The 20,079-nt window shown below is 35.2% G+C and overlaps 1 protein-coding gene across 1 annotated transcript in view; it reads right to left on the bottom strand.

Annotated features, from left to right (window-relative positions):
• TMEM131 (transmembrane protein 131) overlaps positions 1–20,079 on the bottom strand; it is a 96,522-nt gene that overhangs the window by 16,796 nt on the left and 59,647 nt on the right. Inside the window, exons 13-30 of the mRNA XM_027446652.3 lie at positions 18,603–18,711; positions 18,087–18,240; positions 17,814–17,984; positions 17,328–17,438; positions 17,107–17,241; positions 16,559–16,663; positions 15,304–15,390; positions 10,438–10,590; positions 10,218–10,293; positions 10,001–10,118; positions 7,933–8,071; positions 7,681–7,790; positions 7,254–7,320; positions 6,171–6,322; positions 5,343–5,485; positions 4,231–4,417; positions 2,898–3,083; positions 12–170 (exon numbers count right to left, since the gene is read on the bottom strand). Coding sequence (XP_027302453.1) covers positions 12–170; positions 2,898–3,083; positions 4,231–4,417; positions 5,343–5,485; positions 6,171–6,322; positions 7,254–7,320; positions 7,681–7,790; positions 7,933–8,071; positions 10,001–10,118; positions 10,218–10,293; positions 10,438–10,590; positions 15,304–15,390; positions 16,559–16,663; positions 17,107–17,241; positions 17,328–17,438; positions 17,814–17,984; positions 18,087–18,240; positions 18,603–18,711 — 2,362 coding nt within the window. The remainder of the gene's footprint in view (positions 1–11; positions 171–2,897; positions 3,084–4,230; positions 4,418–5,342; positions 5,486–6,170; positions 6,323–7,253; positions 7,321–7,680; positions 7,791–7,932; positions 8,072–10,000; positions 10,119–10,217; positions 10,294–10,437; positions 10,591–15,303; positions 15,391–16,558; positions 16,664–17,106; positions 17,242–17,327; positions 17,439–17,813; positions 17,985–18,086; positions 18,241–18,602; positions 18,712–20,079) is intronic.

The following is a 20,079-nucleotide window of genomic DNA, read 5'->3' as shown; positions in this document are numbered from 1 at the left end:
CATGTACTTACTTTCCATCAGATGAAATTCCAACTATTCTCCTGAGATCAAGTGGCCTTCCCATATCAAATGGTGGGCTTGAGGCCTCAAAAGACAGGCGTCTCCTAAATGGCTCCCAAATTCCTTGAGCTTCTAGATAGGCTGTTCCAATTACCAAGAGAAAGAGCACACTGCGGAGTAGAGAGGCAGTCATTTAAGTATTTCTATGTTTTGAGTATTTTAAGGTTAATGACGTTAATTACACATGATGAAAAGTTTGTATCTTACATAAAAAAGCTGAAAACTGCATCCAAACCACATTTCTGCCTAACAGAAACATAAATCACAGAAGTCTAGCATAATATGCACATCAATAATACTGAGAATAGAGGTTAAAGATGCAAATCTGATATGAAGTCCCCAATTATATTAACCCAAATTTTAAAGAGATACAATCAAAATATTAAAATGGCATCCAAGTGGCCAGCAGCTCTCACAGACTGCTGGTGTCATTCCGTTTTAAAAGCAGAGATCCTCCATAGATAATTGTGCTGCTGTTCAGAGAACTAAAATTTAGCATTATTATGTCAAGTTTTACAACTAATTGCATCTGCTGCAGTCGTGTTTAGGAGTTCTCCACTTACATAACACACTGCAGCAAACTGTATTTCTGATGAAGCCATAAAATCACTGCGGAGACATTCAGCACAGTGCTATGGAGTACATCCTCTAAAAGATGGGAATTTTGGGGTGATGGTGGGGGTACGAGACACACTGTTGATTACTAAAGATTGCCTTGCCTATTACCCTAGAAGGTTTATGGAAAAATAACTTCAAATTAGCAACTTCAGTTTCTGTTCTCAGTTCTGACTGCTGGTTTTTGTCAGCCAAATGTATGAAAGAGCATCAGTTCACAGAATAGGATGAGATACCTCTTGCTTAACTTTAGCTGTCTAGAAGAAATTTAGTCTAGGTATCATCTTAAGTTTTAACTGTCAGCAAAATGCAAGGAACTCTGGATACCAACTCAGCTGCTTATAGCTGGTTATCAGTGCTTTTTTCCACCCCAGGAATTAAAAAGGATCGCAGACATATAACCTGACAGCAGATGGTAGGCAATATAAATTTCATCCGAAGTGTCAACAAGCGACAGAAAAGGTGAATAAGGGAAGTTTTCAGACAAGCTTACACAAACTCCTACGCAAGAGAGCGACGCCTGCCTTGGGTGCTATACCATCAAATGTACAATTACTTTTGGAACATAAAGAGTAAGGTATGACCTCATTCACTTTTAAAGTATAATCCATGGTGCTATCTCAAAGTTTCACGAGACTGATACCAACAAGAGTATTACATCTCTATAGTGCCATACAGACTCGAGATGGAGCACACAGGGGTTGCATACCACACCCCTCAGTGTACGAGTGCTGGTCCATTCTGTATAAGCACTCTGCTCCCTTTACGTTAGTAAACTTTGTTTTCATAAGCAAGTACCAGCTTTGAAATTAAAAACAAAACCAAAAAAAACACACAGAACAAGTCTTGCTTTGTGGTCTTTTTAACTGCACTTTCCTGTCTTGCTGTGGTGGCAACAGTCCATTTTTTATTTGCTTCTTTGATTATAATAATAGAAAAAGATAACTAGCCTAGGGTATTTATGTCATTTAAACTAGTGTGAGGAACACCATGCAGTGGGGAATAAAATGTTCTAGACACAGTTGCTAGTAACACCTGTTTCCCCTCAAAGTTTTAGCCTGGAGCAAACTATGCATCCTTAGTAAGTTCATAAATAGGACTGGGTCCTTCACACAAGGCCTATCAAGTTGGACTTGAAAACTTGGAGCCACAAGTATGGTACCCATACATGCCAAGCAGTAATTTAGGGAAGGCACCTCAGACAATATTTTATTAAAAGAGAAAGATGAACTAAACAAACTCGAGTTTTTCATTTGTAGAAATTAGGGATAACAGATAATATGGAACTATATTAGTGGCAACAAGCAAAACTCTGTATTATGACTTCCTGAAAGTTAGAGGCCATCTGTGCACCCAATCCTTGGAATATGAAATGGTCACCTTAGGACTCCTCTAATTCGCTGTTGAGTTTTGTACTTGCAGGAAAAAACAGTGAGTGAAAGGATTAGTATTCTGTATCATTTTGTGAAGGCTAATTAATAAATACAGTACACATAAAATTACAAACTACACTTAGGAGCTGGCAAACATTCACTCTATCAATAAACTAAGCAGATACATAGAAGAAAAATAAGATAAAAACACTGCATTACTTTGTAAAGTGCTGAAGAATAAAAAAGAAAAAGAAGAAAGCTTTATCTTCTCTATTTCTTTTATCAATCCCTAGACAAGGAAAGAGCTTCACCAAATATTTATATAATGCAGTGTAGCAAAATGGAAAAAACAGTATCTTAATCTGAAAAACGCAGGAATATTACACCCCTAATTTGCTGCGAAGGCTTTGGATAATGCTTCAGATTTGCAACACACAGGAAAACCACTTCAGACTAAAAAAAATAGGTAGAGGTTAGGCTAGGAAAACACAATGGAACTTTCAACTCAAGTTTCAACCAGTCATAGCAAACGTGTCACTGAGGGGAAAAAAAGTGCACCAATACAATGCCCTTCAGGTTCTCAGAAACTCCATTTTTAGTATCACCAGTTGCCTGTCACTTACAAGTGGCAGCAAAGTTAAATTCATCCAAGGCATCTGCTAAGCTCACTGCAGCCATTGCCTCATATCTTTCTAAAGCACAATACTCAAGAAAGATGCTTCAACCTGTACACAAATATACGGTTAGCAGTGCTCTTCTGCCTGATTTGATTCAAGTTTGGCTGAATCTGTATTCAAATGGTGGTACCTCATGCACATATACTGATAAGAACAAACATATACACACTACCTCATTATTCCTGAGGTAAGGATGTACAGTGCCAATTCCCAGTTGGGCCTGGGTAGTGCTTCTGCACATGTTGCTAACATATGATATGGAAGGGATGCATTCAAGATAAATACGAATTCAGAGCCTCCTGCAGTGATGAATTTTAATTCACGAATTACTCTGGAAGCAGTGAAATCGGGTGTAAACCTGAAAACAAAGTAAATAATGTTAGAACTTGTCATTTGAGCAGCACAAAAATTTGAGATAATATTCAGCCATTTAACAACCCCCACCCCTGCAATTACTGTCATGACTGGGATTCCATTCAAATATTTACAACAAATAATCCTAGCAGTACAAGTAATAATCATCCACACAATTAGCTTACAAATACTTATGAATACCTTTCAAATACCTCAAGATGCGTTCAAAGTTCATAAACACTTATGCTTAACATATCTGATACTAGGTTACCCTGATATACCATAGGAAAATATAACTATATAACTGAAATCAAGTTTTAACCAAATCTGCTAAAAAAGGAGCTATAAATGTAGTAAAAAAAAAAAAAAAAAAAACAAACCAAACCACAACAATGGCTATAACTAAGCAATGGAACTGATCATTATGTGAGCTATAAAGTTTTTAAACATTTCACTTTTAAATCAAAATTGCATACCTTTTCAAAACATTGCTACGTTCCTGTCTCCAACTAAGATTGTTGCAGAAATACTAGCCAAGTTTCACTGCCTGTAATATCTTGTATGTTCTCTTGCATAACAGTACCATCTCCTGAACTATTTAGATACTGTATTATGAACAGCTAGCTTTAAATCGAAGCAATGTTAAAGAATAATTTTTGATGCAGACTTTTTTACAATAAAAACTGGCAGAATTAAATAATTGTTGTCATTAAGATACCGGATATAATATTTAAGACTGAAATGCTGTGCATTGTGGTGCTAACCCTTACACTAAAGGCACTTTTGTATCTACTGCAATGCACCAAAAACATACATAAATCTCCAGCTCATGTACATTCGTAACCCAAATGAAGGAAGCGTATAAAAAGCTGTATATAGCCCTTTTCCAATGCAGGATAATATCAAAAGTAATTCTATAGACAGTCATGAAAACTTAAGTTCTTTAAAAATCAAGTAATTGTTTGCAAGAAGAGAGAGAGGTTTCGTGTTTTGTGTTTTATAAAAAAAAAAACACAACACAAAAACAAAATACTCAAAGCTTAAGTAAAAAACCTTAGAATTTAACCGACACTCACTTCCTCTAAAAACAAATAGGTACACAGAATTTCTCAGGTATGACTATTTAGATGTAAGAAGAAAAAAATACTTACAATATGACAATGTCTTTAGAGGCATTGGCACTTAGTGCAAACTCTTGACAGTTAACTACTTTAAATCCATATCCTTCACATGTATAGCCACTGATTTCCATGGTTTTCACATTAATCTGCAGCTGCCCTGTATTTTCCACCTTAAATGTTCTTCTCAACGTGAAATTTGGTTCCTTGTATTTCATTTCTGGAAAAAACAGGGAAAAATAATTAATATTGTGCTAAATGGATATCCTTGACTATACACATCTTCTACACCAGGGCCTATGGAAACCTTTACATAAATGACAGAATAGATTTTTGTTACCAAACTCCTGTGCATTCCAACTCATCAGGGAAGAAAACAAAACCTCGAAATGTGATAGCGCTACCTCAGAAAAAAAACAAAAACGTATCTCAGCTGTAAAGTTCTGTGACGTACTGCTTAGTGTAGTAGTATTCAGTGAAAAGTCTCAGCACTTGGAGTATTAAAACTTACTTTTTGTGCCTTAGAAGTGAAATCCATTGTTGAGCTACAACAGCAAAAAAAAATCCCTACCTCACAACATGACTAAGTAATGACTAAGCTTTACTTTAAAATTTTATTTATTTATTTTTTTTACTCATCCTCTCAAAAAAAATTCAGACAATAATTAATGACGTATCTTGTAAATACACCTGGAAATCTGTAAAGCAATAAAGCAGATTTTAATATCAGATAAAAACTACACTGCTTTTACTAGTTCCTTTAGAAATACAGGAACTCTTGGCCCTCTGCTCAGAAGCAAGCCTGGGGCATGGAGCAGAAAACCTCTGACCCCAGAGAAGATTTTGCCTGTGATTTAATTTTCATCAAGGAATCAAGGAACATCATATCCTTCCCTTTTCCTTTTTAGCCATATGCATGCAGATTCTGAACATTTTCAGATTTTCTAATTTTCATGTTAAAATGAAAAGATCGAATATACCATTTTCTGTCTAAATTAAGAAGCAATTTTAATGTGTTTAAAGGTTAAAAAATTCTGGCACACTAGAACAGGGGAAAAAAACATTTCCACACATACATATTTTAAGTTGCACATGTAAAATGTCATTTATTTTCTGTTCAGCACAGTAGTTCACGAAGTACTCACTTTCTGAACAGTCTTTTAATAGTGCTTCTGTGATTTTAAAGCGTAAAGAACTTCCAGGACCAGGAGGTTTGCCTGCAACCTTCAAGCTCTCAGTCGTTCCCTGTCCTTGTACCATTATGGCATCTATTACAGTCAAATTATTTCTGTATGCAAAAAAAAAGGGGGGGGGGGTTGGAAACACTCATGAAAGGGTTATGCAGTCTATTGCTTCTGCAAGCTTCTCTACAGAATACAAAGCTATATCCTAGTCCTGAAAGACAGAAATATAAGCAGTCCCACTGTAGAGAAGTAGTATGAATTGCCATGTATATAGCATTTGAAAGACTAAAGCCTAAGAAAGCACACAATTAATAGAATGAAGCATACAATTAATATAACGAAGCATACAATTAATAGAACAATGACATACTAGTTATAATTTCTCTTTCATCATCATATCAAAGTATCACATGACACAAAAGGTAAATAATTACACAAACTCTTAAAGGGAAAAATTCCTCTTGAAGGGAAAAACTGAAATTGCAAACTTACATTGCAAATGGCATCTATAACTAGATACTCTACTTTCAAAGCAGTACAGGATGTATTTAAGGAATTGAGTCAAACTATAGCTATGCTAATATATCTGTATTAGCAAGTACATGTCAAATACAGCTTAACTACTGCAAAACATGTCAAAATTACATTTAAAGTAAATTTTTCTCCAGACACATGATTCTACAATTACTCTTGTAAGAGTGATAGTTTCTTATTGACAGTAAGTATGATTATACAAGTAAATAAAGACGTATCAGAAACTCAAACTCATTTCAGAAATATCTACCATACCTGATAACAATTAACGATGAAACAGTTTTATTAAGAACTGGAGTGAATTTTACTTTGACGGACTTTCTCTCACCAGGTTTTAATAATAGGCTTAAAACTGAATGACGAGCCAAGCCCTTTGTAAGGCCTACAGTGCTCTGTAATGGCTGGACCTTAAAAGAATGGGGAAAACAAAAGCAACACTTGAAAAAAAAGGAATTTTTAACACATATTTAATAGAACTTTCATTTAGATAGAAAATTATGTTATAGACAAGTGTACTACCAAATGGAACACACTTTTTTGTTTTTTAAAAGAAAAAAGACTTTTAGCACAATAAATTCAGTATTAGTAAATCATCTGCTTGACAAGTGGTAGAACACAGCAAGATAGAATGGAGCTAAACTATACACATGTGGATTCATAAAACTCTAATACTGGGAGTTGAGAAGGTTTTAAATGTATAGCTTTAAATACTAAATTAACATTAAGCCATTATGTAACGTTTTCTACCTTTAAAATGTCCCACTAGTAAAACATTTTTAAAATATTGTCTTTCTGGAGTAAAGAAAAAAGGAAAAAGACAAACTTAGAATAGAAGATCTGTTGAAAAAAGTATATTTTGCGTAGTTTGCTTTTAGATGCATTGCAAGCATTAAATTGCTAACAAAACTATTGCTAATATAAAACAAACGGAGGGGAAAGTGTCTATATATTGGATAAGGAAAGTGTTCAGGATGTGGCATACTCTATACAAAAAAAATGCGTTAAGTTGTACACAAAATACTAAAAAAATACTTTAACATAAAGAACAAAACAATGGAAAACTCAGTACCTTGCTAATTTTAGAACTACCAAGCATAAGACTGAATAATCCTGTATCAGTAAGAGAATTAATAAAGCAATAGTTTCCTGCAACTTTTGCAATTCTGTTGTAACAGAAGCAAAGTTAAAATGTAACTGTTATATTTGAAGAAATATTTTTCTCATTTCCCAAGTATATACACAATATCCACACACATCCTTCTAAAATTCAACACATGTATGACTGAACTCTTTCGAAAACAATAAAAATGTATCTAAAGAATGTAATGAAATACTTACACAATTTCTGAAGACTTGGAACTCTAGAGTCCTCAGATTGAAATTAGTTGGCTTACTCAAATTAAACCTGAAACACATGGAAGTTGTTCTTTTTTTTTGTTTCCCAGATAATTGAAGATAGCAACACACTTATACTAAGTACAGACTTTAGCACAAATCAATAGCTTATGGTAGGACTCAAAATGCAGCTGACAGAATCACTTGACTTACTTTATTTCCCCCCTCACCCCCTGAAGTTAAGGAAAAAAAAGTAAACATTTTTGCTGAGCTAAAACATTCTATGGGAATTCACCCTAGATTCATATCCCAACTGGACTAATGATACAAATTCTAGAAGTGGACAACACTATGAACAGTGTGCATTTTTTTGTAAAATGCATTTTGCTGTACAGTGAAAATACCCTTTGCACTCTAAGACAATACTTACCGTTCTAGCATTTTATCAACAAATGTGGATGGGTTAGAATACAGGGCTACAGGAAGGAACTGAACATACACAGGAACATCAGCTGGATTTTCTAGGAAGATTTCTTCTTCCTAATCAGAAACAGAATTTTTTGTAAAGCTTACATTTGATTAACTGTAATTAGAAGCTATTAAAAATGCAGAAGCTATTAAAAAGCTATTAGAAGCTATTAAAAATATTTTTTAAAATGGTACTACCAACAAAATAACTTACTGATGAACTGTTTGTATTGGTGAGTGGGAAGCTTAACTGGCGTGGTGAACTGAGTATGGAAGGCCAGGCCATTTCTGCTGTAATTTTCAACCGGACATCTTTCTGAAGGTCTGTGTCAACTTCAAATAGAGCATTCAGTCTGGAAAAATAGTTACAAAGCTTACTTTACAGGAGTAAAATGGCAAAAGCCTGGATAAAAACAACCATGTAAAAAGCAGAGTGCTTAGGAGTACTCTGAAAACAGTGTTAGTTTGAAAAATAATATATCACATTTGTACACAATCAAATTTAAACTCTGCCCATATTTACTGCTATTAAAAACTGCAATAGAAACCCCCAAATATGCTCCAGGAGATGAAGTGAAAAATTCTAAAGATGTTCACAATTTAAATATTGTTGTCAACATCCATCTGTTCTAAATTCTATTAGGGCCTATTTATGGATAAAGATGAGCAGAAAAGACAAAAGGACTTCTGTACCGTATCTCTAATCTTTCAGTATTTCTCTCACATTAGTAGTCTCTAGACAGTGAGACAGTTTTTATTGTTTGTGAGAAAATGTCTAGCTCTTACTATTGCAGAAACAAGTTTTGAGAATATGATTGAGATTCAGATCATTAAACAGAAATAAACCCAAATATATTTTAAAAGTTTGAGAGAGATTATATAACAGTGGTTGACTATGACAGTTTGCAAAGGTATAAATAGTAGAAAGGAAAAACATCAGCCCTACTACAGTGCGTTTCTAACACAACATTCAGATATCCACTACCCAGAAGACATACTGTGCATCCATCAAACTGTACAAGCGTAAAGTACAGTAAATCTGATGTGTGTTAGCTGCAGTGGAAACCATGAAATATGTGCCTATACTCCCATCTAACAAATCTTAATGAAATCTTAATGAATTAGCCACTTGGTGTAAGCTACAATTTTCACAAGTGAATGAAGTCCCTTGCTGTTAGCCAACCTGTACAACAGACTTGACTCTTGTTCCCCCAACAAGCTTTCCAACATGAGCTGAAACAAGATTAGTAGTATTGAGCTCTCCTGTTAGCAAAACAGACCAAACACTACACTTCAAACCTAGAGACATATTTTGGAGAGACTCTAAATACTCAAGTCAGAAACCCTCTGTATTCAGGAGCATTTTCTCCTGTGCTTGGATAGTGGGTTGATTTTAACACTCTTTAAAAAGCATTATATATTCACGAGAACTGCAACTTAGTCAGAAGTAGTTTTTAATAGCATATTCCTTTACTGTCTTCTTACTCTAGGCAATTCTGTAGAGAATTCTGTTTACATCAATTTTATTCATGTGTTATTACTATATCAACATTATATCAAAAAAGTGATAAAGGAAATATGTTTTTGTTACTCTATTTAGTTACATAGTCATTTTGTTTTTCTGCAAATATGTACACATTTTTTGAAATGATAGTCTAGATGTTATCACCACCAAAGACACTTGCTGTTACAGTAAACATCTCTTGAAGCTTAATTGCTTTACATATTAGAAAACAGATGTTTAAGAAGTATATAGAAGCCTACAGAGTTTTCTAAAAAAATAGATAGCAGTTATTAATGACTTTTTATTTAGCATCTCTCAAGGAGAAATACCAGACAATTTGACAATTCCCTGAAATGATCTCAGAATAGTAGCAATAGAAGACCTTATGAAATCCTAAAGGGACATTGAGGTTACTACTTTAAACAGATTAAACAGAGATACTACAGAAACACTATAATCTCTTTTAGGAAAGTTTTGCAGAATAGAGACTGTCCTGCTGTTGCCATGTTTTAAAGAACTGCAGCATGCTCCAGTTAATAGTAACTTCTAAGGCTTTGATTGACTTGAGGAAATTATTATTATTAGTAGTAAAATGTTAAACATACATGTTCTCTTCAAGGTTTTGCACAGAAGGCCAAGTAACTCCTTGACCCTCTCTCATAGAGCACTGCAATATATATATATATATATAAAATAAATCTGTATTTTATAATATGACATGTAACAGAATTATCTAGTGATTTAACATCTGAGGAAGTAACAGGCATAAAACACTTACCTATGGCTTGAGTTCTCTTTTATTTCTGTCCATGCTTTGAATAAGTTCTCATGCAAATCCCAGTCAGAATCCCACACATCATCTTGCATTGATATGCTGTGCTGAACTTTAGATTCCGCTTTAAAAACATAACATTTTTAAACCCTTCATGTAAAATCAATGCTTAAGCAGGAAACAATTGTTTTTTATTTTCATTAAAAAGGTGACAGTTACTTACATTTTGATAGAAAAGGCAATCCTACATAACAATGATCCCCACATTGTAAACCAGGATCAAAATAAATATTCGCAATCTGCAAAACAGGTAAAATCAGACCAATTAAGAAACTGCACAATAAATCTGATGACCAAAGAAAGAAGGAAGAAGATTTGACTACAGGACACTTGTGCTAAAAAACAGAATTTGTGAACTTGTAGAAATAAGGCAAAGCACAAACCTTTGATTTTTTTCCTGGCTCTAAATCTTCTTTATTGCTTCTTAGCCTTTTATAATAAAACCTTACATCTTCAGACAGGGAGCGTATGTGTTGTATTTTCACTTTCTGAGAGAAGGAGTTCATAATGTTCAGGCTCTGGTGAACTACTTTTCCCTAAAGAAAAGAAAGGATGAAAAAGGCTGCATGGCAAGCATCTTCCCTAGCATATATATTTATGTAGACTGGCAAAGACCACAGTAGAGCTGCAATAAACTCAGAATTTAACTGTGCTTTCTTAAAAATGCCATTTGTAACTTTACAGTAGGTTTCTGTGAGTTAGACTTCTTCCTTCATCTGCTTTCAAATACAGTTCATCTCTCTTAAGAAGCACAGCTTAAGGGTTTTGGAGAACTAGGACAACAGTTCTTAATCAAATCATGCTTTGAGAGTGCCAGAGCAGAAACATTTTGGTTTTATGAGCCCCCAAAAGAGAAACAAGCTTCTTTTAACAGATCTAGGACATAGTTACTACTAGTTAGGAATTATCTTAACATAGCAGACGAACAAAGCTGCAGATTATAAATGTTCCAGGTGAGAAACCATTTTAAAACACCCCTTCCCTTCCCAATGAAACTAGGACACTAGGCACTGAAACTACAACATTTACAAGGAAAACAGTGCATGTTTTTTCCCCACCAAACCCTTACATCCTGCAACTTCTGAGGCAAACATTATTTTATCTTTTAGATACAGAATGTAAGATTTCATAGTATGTCACGACCAGAATCATTGCAATGCTCAAGCTTTATACTCCCCACCCTTTTTAAAGCTCACTCCAGTGTGATCTCACTTGTAAGTCACTGATTCTGTAACCATATTTTTCCTCATATCTCAAAACCAGCTGTAACAAGTATATGGCAAACAATAAATAAAAGAAGTGAAAGGCTACTCAAGAGTGGTGACTGTTTTTCCAAACTGCATAAAACAAATAGAAGATAGTCCTAGGCATTTAAATTTGCTTCTAACAAACGGGTTTTAATGTTCCCCATAAACCAATATTCCAGTTGTGGTTTTGTTGGTTTTTATTTGTTTTGTTGTTGGTGGTTTTTGTTTGTTTTAAACAAATTTCTCAAGTGGGAAGATGAAGAGATGAACTTTGCAAGATCAAAATTTAACTGTGGTCTCAGGAAATAATCACATACTGAAACAGTTCTCAATAGCAACAACTGAAAAAAGAAATGAGACAAGAATAATACTCTAAACAGTATAATCTTGTTAAAATGAATGGGAAGCAGAAATTACTATGCCTGAGCTCCAACTACAGAATCCTGTGAGTAACCAACTTCTACCAACTGGGCAAGATAAAGGTTCATTAAGCAATGTAGAACAAATGGAAAGTAGTATACTGAGACCCTTACACAGAGTATCAGCAATTGGACTTAGGTGCAGATACAATAAAATTATAAACAGAAACAGACAGCATGGGGAACTGGGCAGCTATAGAAGAATTACTTTTCAATTCATTCCTAGGACGTAAGTGTTACTAAAATTGTAGCACCTAGCTATTCCTGGATGTTATAACTGTCAGATTTCCCTACCAGAAGACGGATCTAGAAGAACTAATTCTATTTTAGGCTTATTTTCATAAGTAATAGAAGTATTAGAGAACAACTAGGTGCAAGAGTATCATGAATTCAGTGATCACAAGTTTAGTTTGCCTTTTTTTTTTTTTTTTGGATTAATTTCAATCTGCTTTCAGTGTTCTCAAATATCAAAAGAACTAAGTGATCAACTAACAGAAGTAGTTGGGGAAGCTAACTGCTCTGAGAAGCTTGAGGCCTGAACTCAAAACTCAGAATTTGACAAAATTCTAGACTCTCTGAATTTATACTCTCAAACAAAATGCAGGAACTCAAAGGCCCCCTGAATGAATCATCTTGTGAAAATCTAAGATAGATCTGTAAGTTACTTAGTCATTCTAGAAGGATGAAACAGAAGGTTAGAAAATTACTCCTTTTTGACTCCAAATTTTACAGAACAGTTTATTGCAGTACTCAAGAGGAACAAAGATATTGACAAGAATTAGTATGTATTAGCTAGGATACAGCATATAGAAATTGCTTAGTCTATGGTGAAAGGGAAATGAACCAGTAAGTTATTTCTGTTTATCAAAGACTCATGGAGCAGTTGATGAAGTTACAGATAGAAAAGTCAGTGCAATAAATATCCAGATAATGGTGAGGCTGTACAGTAAAATAGGACACACAGATAAAAGATAAAAAGTGACAAATAATCCCTGCAACTGTAGGCATGACTGTTTGACCTTGAGAGTAACAACAGACTTTAGAACAATTTGTGAAGCAGATTAAAAAGGGAGATGGGTTGGGTAATGGGACAAATGTAGCGATGATTTACTGAAGTCCTGCTGCTTAGCCTGCCTTCCCCTGATGAGCCCTATTGCATTACTTTTTCAAAAAGTAATCATTTATCTACTGAACAGGAGGGAAAGCACTTGATAAAATAGCACTGAAAAGGTACTATTTAAGAGTACACAACTGGTAAGATCAACAAAAGGTGCTATTGGAAGAAGAGGTGATGAACAGGCAGTGTTCTAAGAATATAAAACTCAGGATGAAGTAACTCCTATTTACTCAAGTTTACTAAATACTGGTCAATGAATATTTTTTATTAATTGCTTTGATACCAAAAAGTAAGAAGAGAGAAAACTTTATCTTGCAAAGTTAAGAGGCATTTTCAGAATAGGAGGAAGAGCAAGCTGGCATACAGATTGACCTACTGAACTTGAGTAGGGAAAGCAGATTGAATTCAATAATTGCAAATAAGAGATTGTGAATTTAGAACCTCCCTCTTTGAAAAGGCAAAGCAGGTAGAGGAGATGAAGGCCTGTATCTGGTCATGGATCCCACAATAGATTAAGACTATACAGGACAGACAAGGAAACAAAACCATTTCCACCAATATGCATTACCTGAGGTATCCTCACTAGAGATAATCAAGACTTGTAAAAGAGTGTGGTAAAACCATACTCAGATGACAATGTACAATTGTGATCGCTCATTAAGAAAAGAGACTGCTGAAGATGAAAGATTAGAATGATGAGCAGGGAAAAGCACAGCCTGTGAAGTAGGAGAGAAACAAACAACCTCATGGCTTTTTTAAAAAAAAAAAAAAAAAACTACCATCAGGAAGCCACAGCAGAAGCACTGCTCTATACTAATGTCAAAAAAAAAAAAAAGGAGGGAACTAATTAAACTCAAGTACAGGGATGACATAGGATCAATGGTTACAAAATGACAAGGAGTAATTGTGGGCTGAAAATGCAGGAATGTTTGCAGCCATAAGTGCAATCCAGGAGTAGCTTCTTAGTAGGAAGAAGGAAGGCAAGTGCCATTACTACCAAATAAAAGAAAGAGTGAGAACCTTAAAATACTGTAAAAATGCTTAAATTAAAAAAGGGCCAGAGGAGATCTATACCCTTATCTGAAACCAAGAAAAAATGGGAAAAAAATTGTCCTGACTAAATACAGTGCTGTGACAGTGGGGTTACACACTGAAGGGAGCCCTGAAACATATGCTCTAAGCTAAACTAAGCATGAAACAGAATGTGTTCGCATAGACAAGTCATGTGAGCGGTATACGAGACACCTGTCAAATAGGCACCAAGCCAGACATTGCTTCAAGTATTTGTACAGTGTAGATGTGACCAGTCTGTTCAGGAAGGTGCTGCCTGTAAGACATTGATCTCAAAGTGACCTGCAAAAAACAACTCACTACTGACTGCTTGCTGGAATGGGTTACCAAATACAATTTAAAGGTACAAACCCCTCATTCAGAATACAGTCAGACAATAGGAGGTGTTTTGTTGTTCTGCCATAACACACTCTCAAGTCAAATATTTTTTTCCTAAACCTGCACAGCAGTCAAAGAAAAAACACCGGAGAACTGTCCCTTTTTTTGTATTGCTGCTTTTTCAAAGTATATTTAAAGTAGTTTTACTATTTCAGAAAATTGCCCAAGTAGTATTTCCATCCTGCTGTCTGTAACTCCTTTTGCTACTTTTCTTTTTTGGTTTTCAATCTCTCCCCATGGTTTTCTATCATAGTATGTTCCCTACTCTATCAAGTCACATGAAGCTCTAACTTCAATGAAATGCCAATTGCAAAGTCAACATCATTCAATCCCCCATACATCTATGGTGATGCTGAATGCCCCATAAGAGAAAGGTATTATCTGGTTAATAGCTTGGTGTCTGTAACCCTCAGAGTCTGTAACCCTAAGCAAAGGCTCTGCCTTCAGTACTCAACCACTACTGCAGGAGCAGGGATGAGAACAGCCTCTAGATACTTCTGCAGACAGTTGTAGACCCTCGGAGTTTTCTCGCTTTCCTGTTTGTGTACTCCATCACATACCTTCAAAGATATCTACTTTCAGTGTGGAAACAATACAATAATGCTTCCACAGAGATCAAGGAATTCTTACACTGAAACCTCAGTTCATTAGCTAGCTTTGCTCTTTGGCATTACACTTCAGAAATCTGGAAAGTATCTTTACGTAATTTTCTCAGTCTTTGTGCTAATACACACAGTAACCACAGTAACTTTAGAATGAAGCTGCAAAGAAACAGTTTTGGGATCATAACAGTATTCTAAGATCTCATTCAAGTGCTCAGTAGAGGAGAAATAGGGATAATTCATGCTTGGGACATGAGGGGGAAAAAGTGACAAACAGAATCATAAATAAAAACATATCTCTCCAGTAATTTGACATATAACAATTCAAGACAGAGATCTCTCTTGAAAAGATAGATAAATAAAAACAAACAAAAAAATACATTAAGAAAGTATTTAATGCTGTGACCTATCTTACCGGAAAAGAAGGTGGAAGAAAAACATGTTTGGGGGAGCAAGTAAGTGAGCCTACAGCAATCACTGCCTTCACTGGTATAGTTAAAATCTGAAAGAAAAAACAAAACAAAACAAAACAAAAACAAGGTAAGTTGAGGAAAAAATGTTAATTTCAGCTTTCAAACATCTCTTCCACTTTTAAATTGCATCGAGTAGCAAAACCTGAAGTTTTACAATTAGTGTAGCCTAGGCTATAAACACCTTTAAAACATGGAAGCAGATCAGGATTTCAACATCATTTTTGAAACAGTCATTTCATACTGTCAGGGAGCACACCTTTGCTCAGTCATACTTGGCATCATTCTACATGGAACACAAAAGTGAAGTTAAAATAAAAGCTCTCCAATGGGGCATTACACAGGTCTCACCTGAACGGAGCTCACTCTCTTGAAAAGCACCAGGATGACATATTTAAAATGCATTACTACAAGGGAAGAGAAACTTCCCCAAGAACATTAGAAGTCATGATAAGACCTTGAAATAGAAGTACACTTAGAAAAGGGAGAGTGGAAGGCCTAGCAATAATAATATCCTTACTGGGGATGGCTGAAGCTGAAAATAGAAGTAGAATGATTTGCAGGGAAAAAAAATAAAAGGCTTCAGGCTCTAAAACTGGAGAGTCACATACATGTGTGGACACAAAGAAAGTTCAAAATCTCAGTTTCTATTACGTATTGGAAGCACCCTCTCCTACAAAAAAAATAACAGGAAAGGGATATGAAATTCAGGATTAACTGTCTGTTCTTCTCTCCCTTACCAACTTCAAGATCTGTTTTCATCAATTGTCAGCAAACTGCAGTTTCTCCAAAGCAATTTTCACATGGGGTTTTGACAAAATCCCTTCAAAGTTATAGCTCAATTTCAGTTACTGACAATGTACTAAGAAGTAAATTATAAGTATGTTGTCAGAAGTTTCTTGCCTTGATGCTCAAGAACCCATACTGCAAAGCATCAGGTGAGACTTAAATGGAAATTTCTGAAAGCCAGATGAAAAGCTTAATATAAGTCATTCTTGTTCCTTAAGAGAAGATACAGTACCATTACTGTAGTTCCCTGAAAGAGTTAACCTGCAGAGTTAACTTGACCTCCAGATGTCCCTTTCAGCCTCAGCTTCTACCTGATATTACAATCTGTCCATTAATACAACACTTCAAAATTCACACTTAAAAATTAAACACTCCATTTGGACAACACCCATGAGTATACAATAAATATACCTCATAATCTGTTGTGATCTGTACAGCTCCATCATGAATCCCTTCAAGTTCTTTTGCTATTAATTTTACTCTAAACACAGCATAATAACCTGATGTTAGTATCACCTGTAAATGGCAGAAAAGAGAGTCATCCATTGTATTTCATTAAAAACAAAAAGAAATTTCACTAACACATCCAACCATCACTTATTTCCTTGAACTGAATCAAAATCCAATTGAAACAACTTACAGTGGTAAAAACAAAAATTCAGACATATTTCTAGTGCTGATAAATTCCACTCTTCCCTAATTATAAGCATCATTGAGTTTACAGATATAACTCTCTGAAATTCCTCTTTCAAATTCTTACCAACCTGAAAGTAACACTATTACTTGAAATATATTATTAATAACTTCAAAAAGTTTACACGCTATATCTTACTGAATAATTCTTATGTAACAATTCTTATTCTCCCTATCCCTTGCTAAAATTAAATTATAAAAAAAATACACCTTTTTATTCCCCTCCAAAATCTAGCTTTAAGCAATAGATTCAAAGAATTACTTACTGAAGACTGATCAGATGCAGTAGCATTTTGTAGTTCATGGTGGTTTGCGATTATTGTTGTTCTGTTTCCCTTTTCAGTTGTTAGGAGTTCTATGGCCAAACCATCCCCTATAATATGCCAACTTTTTATAGCCAGCTTAAAGAGAACAAAAAGGTACTGTTTCAGTAACAAGACCAATGTAAAATTTTTAAAAGGCGAGCTAAAAATAAACCCATCCTTACCTCTATTGGATTGCTGTTGATGACTGCAAATAAAATGCTGGTAGCTTCTGTTGCACTCAATATGCCAAAATCTATAAATCGTTCCTCAGTTTTTGGAGGCAGTACAAAGTACTAGAAAGATTGATAAAGGTATTTTAGCATATGTTAAATATAAAATATGCTCAAACTCTACTAAGCTCATTAACAAATTAATAAGTCAAATGCAGGAAGCAATACTGTGATAACCTCAAAAGTCTATACATTTTCTATGTATAACTAGAGGGAACAATTTTTTTTATTATTATTATTATTTTTTTTATTTTATTTTTAGCAATAACAGAAGTTGTTTAAGGACAGATCTGGTGAAGTGGGTGACATTTTCCATATCTTTAAAATCTGTTGAAATTTAAGAAAAAAAAGCCATCCTCCCATAGAAGCAGAATAAAGGAAGTCCCATGAAGATTGCCTCTAAGTAGACTGGAATAGCTAAAAAATGAAAATACTTACATCTAAAAATCCTGTGTATGCTCGGACAGGTAGGTGAAATTTAGAAGCATTGGTGATAAGTAAAATATTGTTATCTATATGAACAGATGATGTGGAAGGCATAAAATGAAGTGTAAAAATATATCTGGATTCATTAGGTGGAATTAAGACAGGTTTGCTGAAGTTCTGGACCTAGATCAGTGAAGAATGAAGATCAAAGTTAAAATTTAACAAAGTGCAGCATGCTTAAACATTTACTACTAGGTAAAAATGTTGAACCGAAACAAGACTTACTTTAAACATCGGTTTTGCTTCTTCTGGTAACACAACATCATGTATAAGGACTGCAAAATTGAATGTGTTTGTTAAATAGATTGGCCTTTCCACGGACTCAGAAGCACTGTCACGGATGTGGAAGAGTGTAGCAGCATGATCAAATCCTAAGTACCTATTAAAAGAAAACAGTATGAAAAAAATGAAAACTTTCTTTAAGTATGTATGTATTTTTAAAATACATATGGAAAATTTGGAAAAATTTCCAACGTCTCATCTAGTCTTCAGCTACTCTGAAAATCAACTCATGCAGGTCACTATGAATCCAAGCCTTCAAACCAGTTTGTGTGTTACTGAGACTACCTCAACTGTTTGTGTAAAAACAGAAAATTTGTAAAAGTAGTTGTAGTTCTAAATTAGCTCCATATACAGAAAACACAGGTACCACCTCTTTATATCCCTTCACTCCCCAAAAAGGCTGATTTTACCTTCTATATCAGCATTTAGTTTTTGAACAATGCTCAACTGTAAACTTACCCATCCAATACTTCTGCCTGATATGGAATTTCAAGTTTGGAGTAGCTCTTCTCTTTTGCTTTAACAGTTATCTTCCCAGAAGACTGTGATGCCTTTTTTGCTTTTGATGCTGTAAAAGAATATAAGCCATCCATCAAGGTAGATTAGCATGAGTGAAAAAATAAAAGCAAAGGACCAGCCCAAGTACCACAGAAGAGGAAAATGGATCTTAATGAAGTTTCAATGAGCATCTGACATGGAGTGAGTCTTGGGAAGTAAGAGATCTGAATTCATCCCCCTTATACCATTTAGCTGACATAGCTAAGACATTGCCCTGGTTTCATCTGGGACAGAATTAAATTTTCTTCCTATTAGTTGGTATGGTGCTGTGTTTTGGATAGAAGATGAGAATAATGTTGATAACCCCCCAAAGTGTCAGTTGTTGCAGAGCAGTGCTTACAGAGAGCCTAAGACTTTTCACTTTCTCGCGCTGCCCTGCCAGCCAGGAGGCTGGGGGTGCAGCAGGAACTGGGAGGGGACACAACCAGGACAGCTGGCCCAGGCTGACCGAAGGAATATCCCGTACCACATGCTCAGCAATAAAAGCTGCAGAGAATTGGCTAGGGCTCAGCAGCTCAAGGACTGACTGGGCATTGGTTGGCAAATAGTTAGCAATTGCATTGACCATCATTTGTTCTGTGTGTGTGTGTGTGTGTGTGTGTATGTACGTATGTATGTATATACATATATGTATATACATATATATACACCTATGTATGTATGTATGTGTGTGCGTGTGTGTGTGTGTGTGTATATATAAATAAAATAATTGGTTTTAATGACTATTTTCCCTTCATTTTCTGTCCTAGTAAACTCAGCCCATGAGCCTGATGGTTTAAACCACAACAGTTATGTACTTTATGGAAGCCTTGTTGTTCTCATCAAATAAACAAACATGTCCAGAAGGTAATGCAGATCCTAGATGAGCCAAATTCCCCACTTACAGTATGGATATATCCCTCTACACCAGCAGAACAGAAACGCAGAACTTTGGACCAGGAATACAGTGATAGAAATAGAATCCATGCAAGAACCCAGACCACACAAGTGCCAAGAATAAAACTGACAGGTCTCTTCCAGTATCACAGAACAAGCAATGTTATCCTGATGGCAACATCACCAAAAATGTCAACGGATTCAAATACTGTTTAGTAAAAATCTCCAGCCCCTAAAGCCCCTGCATGTAGTAGGACAGCTGAAAGAGCAAATATTTATAGCAGGCGGCTTCACTGAAAATAATTCACTTAGCAGTTTGACTGGACTTTTTTTCCACCTAACAATCCTTTCAAAAATCTACCATGTGTTAGTCAGTATGTCCTCATACAACTATTCCTTGCAGCTTCAAAATTCGGGCATATTACCACCTCAGGTTGACAGAGCTCAGCTATTTCAGAACTTAATATTTTTGGGCTAAGACATATTTAACTCATTTAATAAA

This window comes from Anas platyrhynchos, chromosome 1 (assembly GCF_047663525.1).
Source record: "Anas platyrhynchos isolate ZD024472 breed Pekin duck chromosome 1, IASCAAS_PekinDuck_T2T, whole genome shotgun sequence".
In the NCBI taxonomy this organism is placed as follows: domain Eukaryota; kingdom Metazoa; phylum Chordata; class Aves; order Anseriformes; family Anatidae; genus Anas; species Anas platyrhynchos.
Note: the sequence above shows the minus strand (reverse complement) of the source record. Positions and strands in the feature narration are given on the sequence as shown.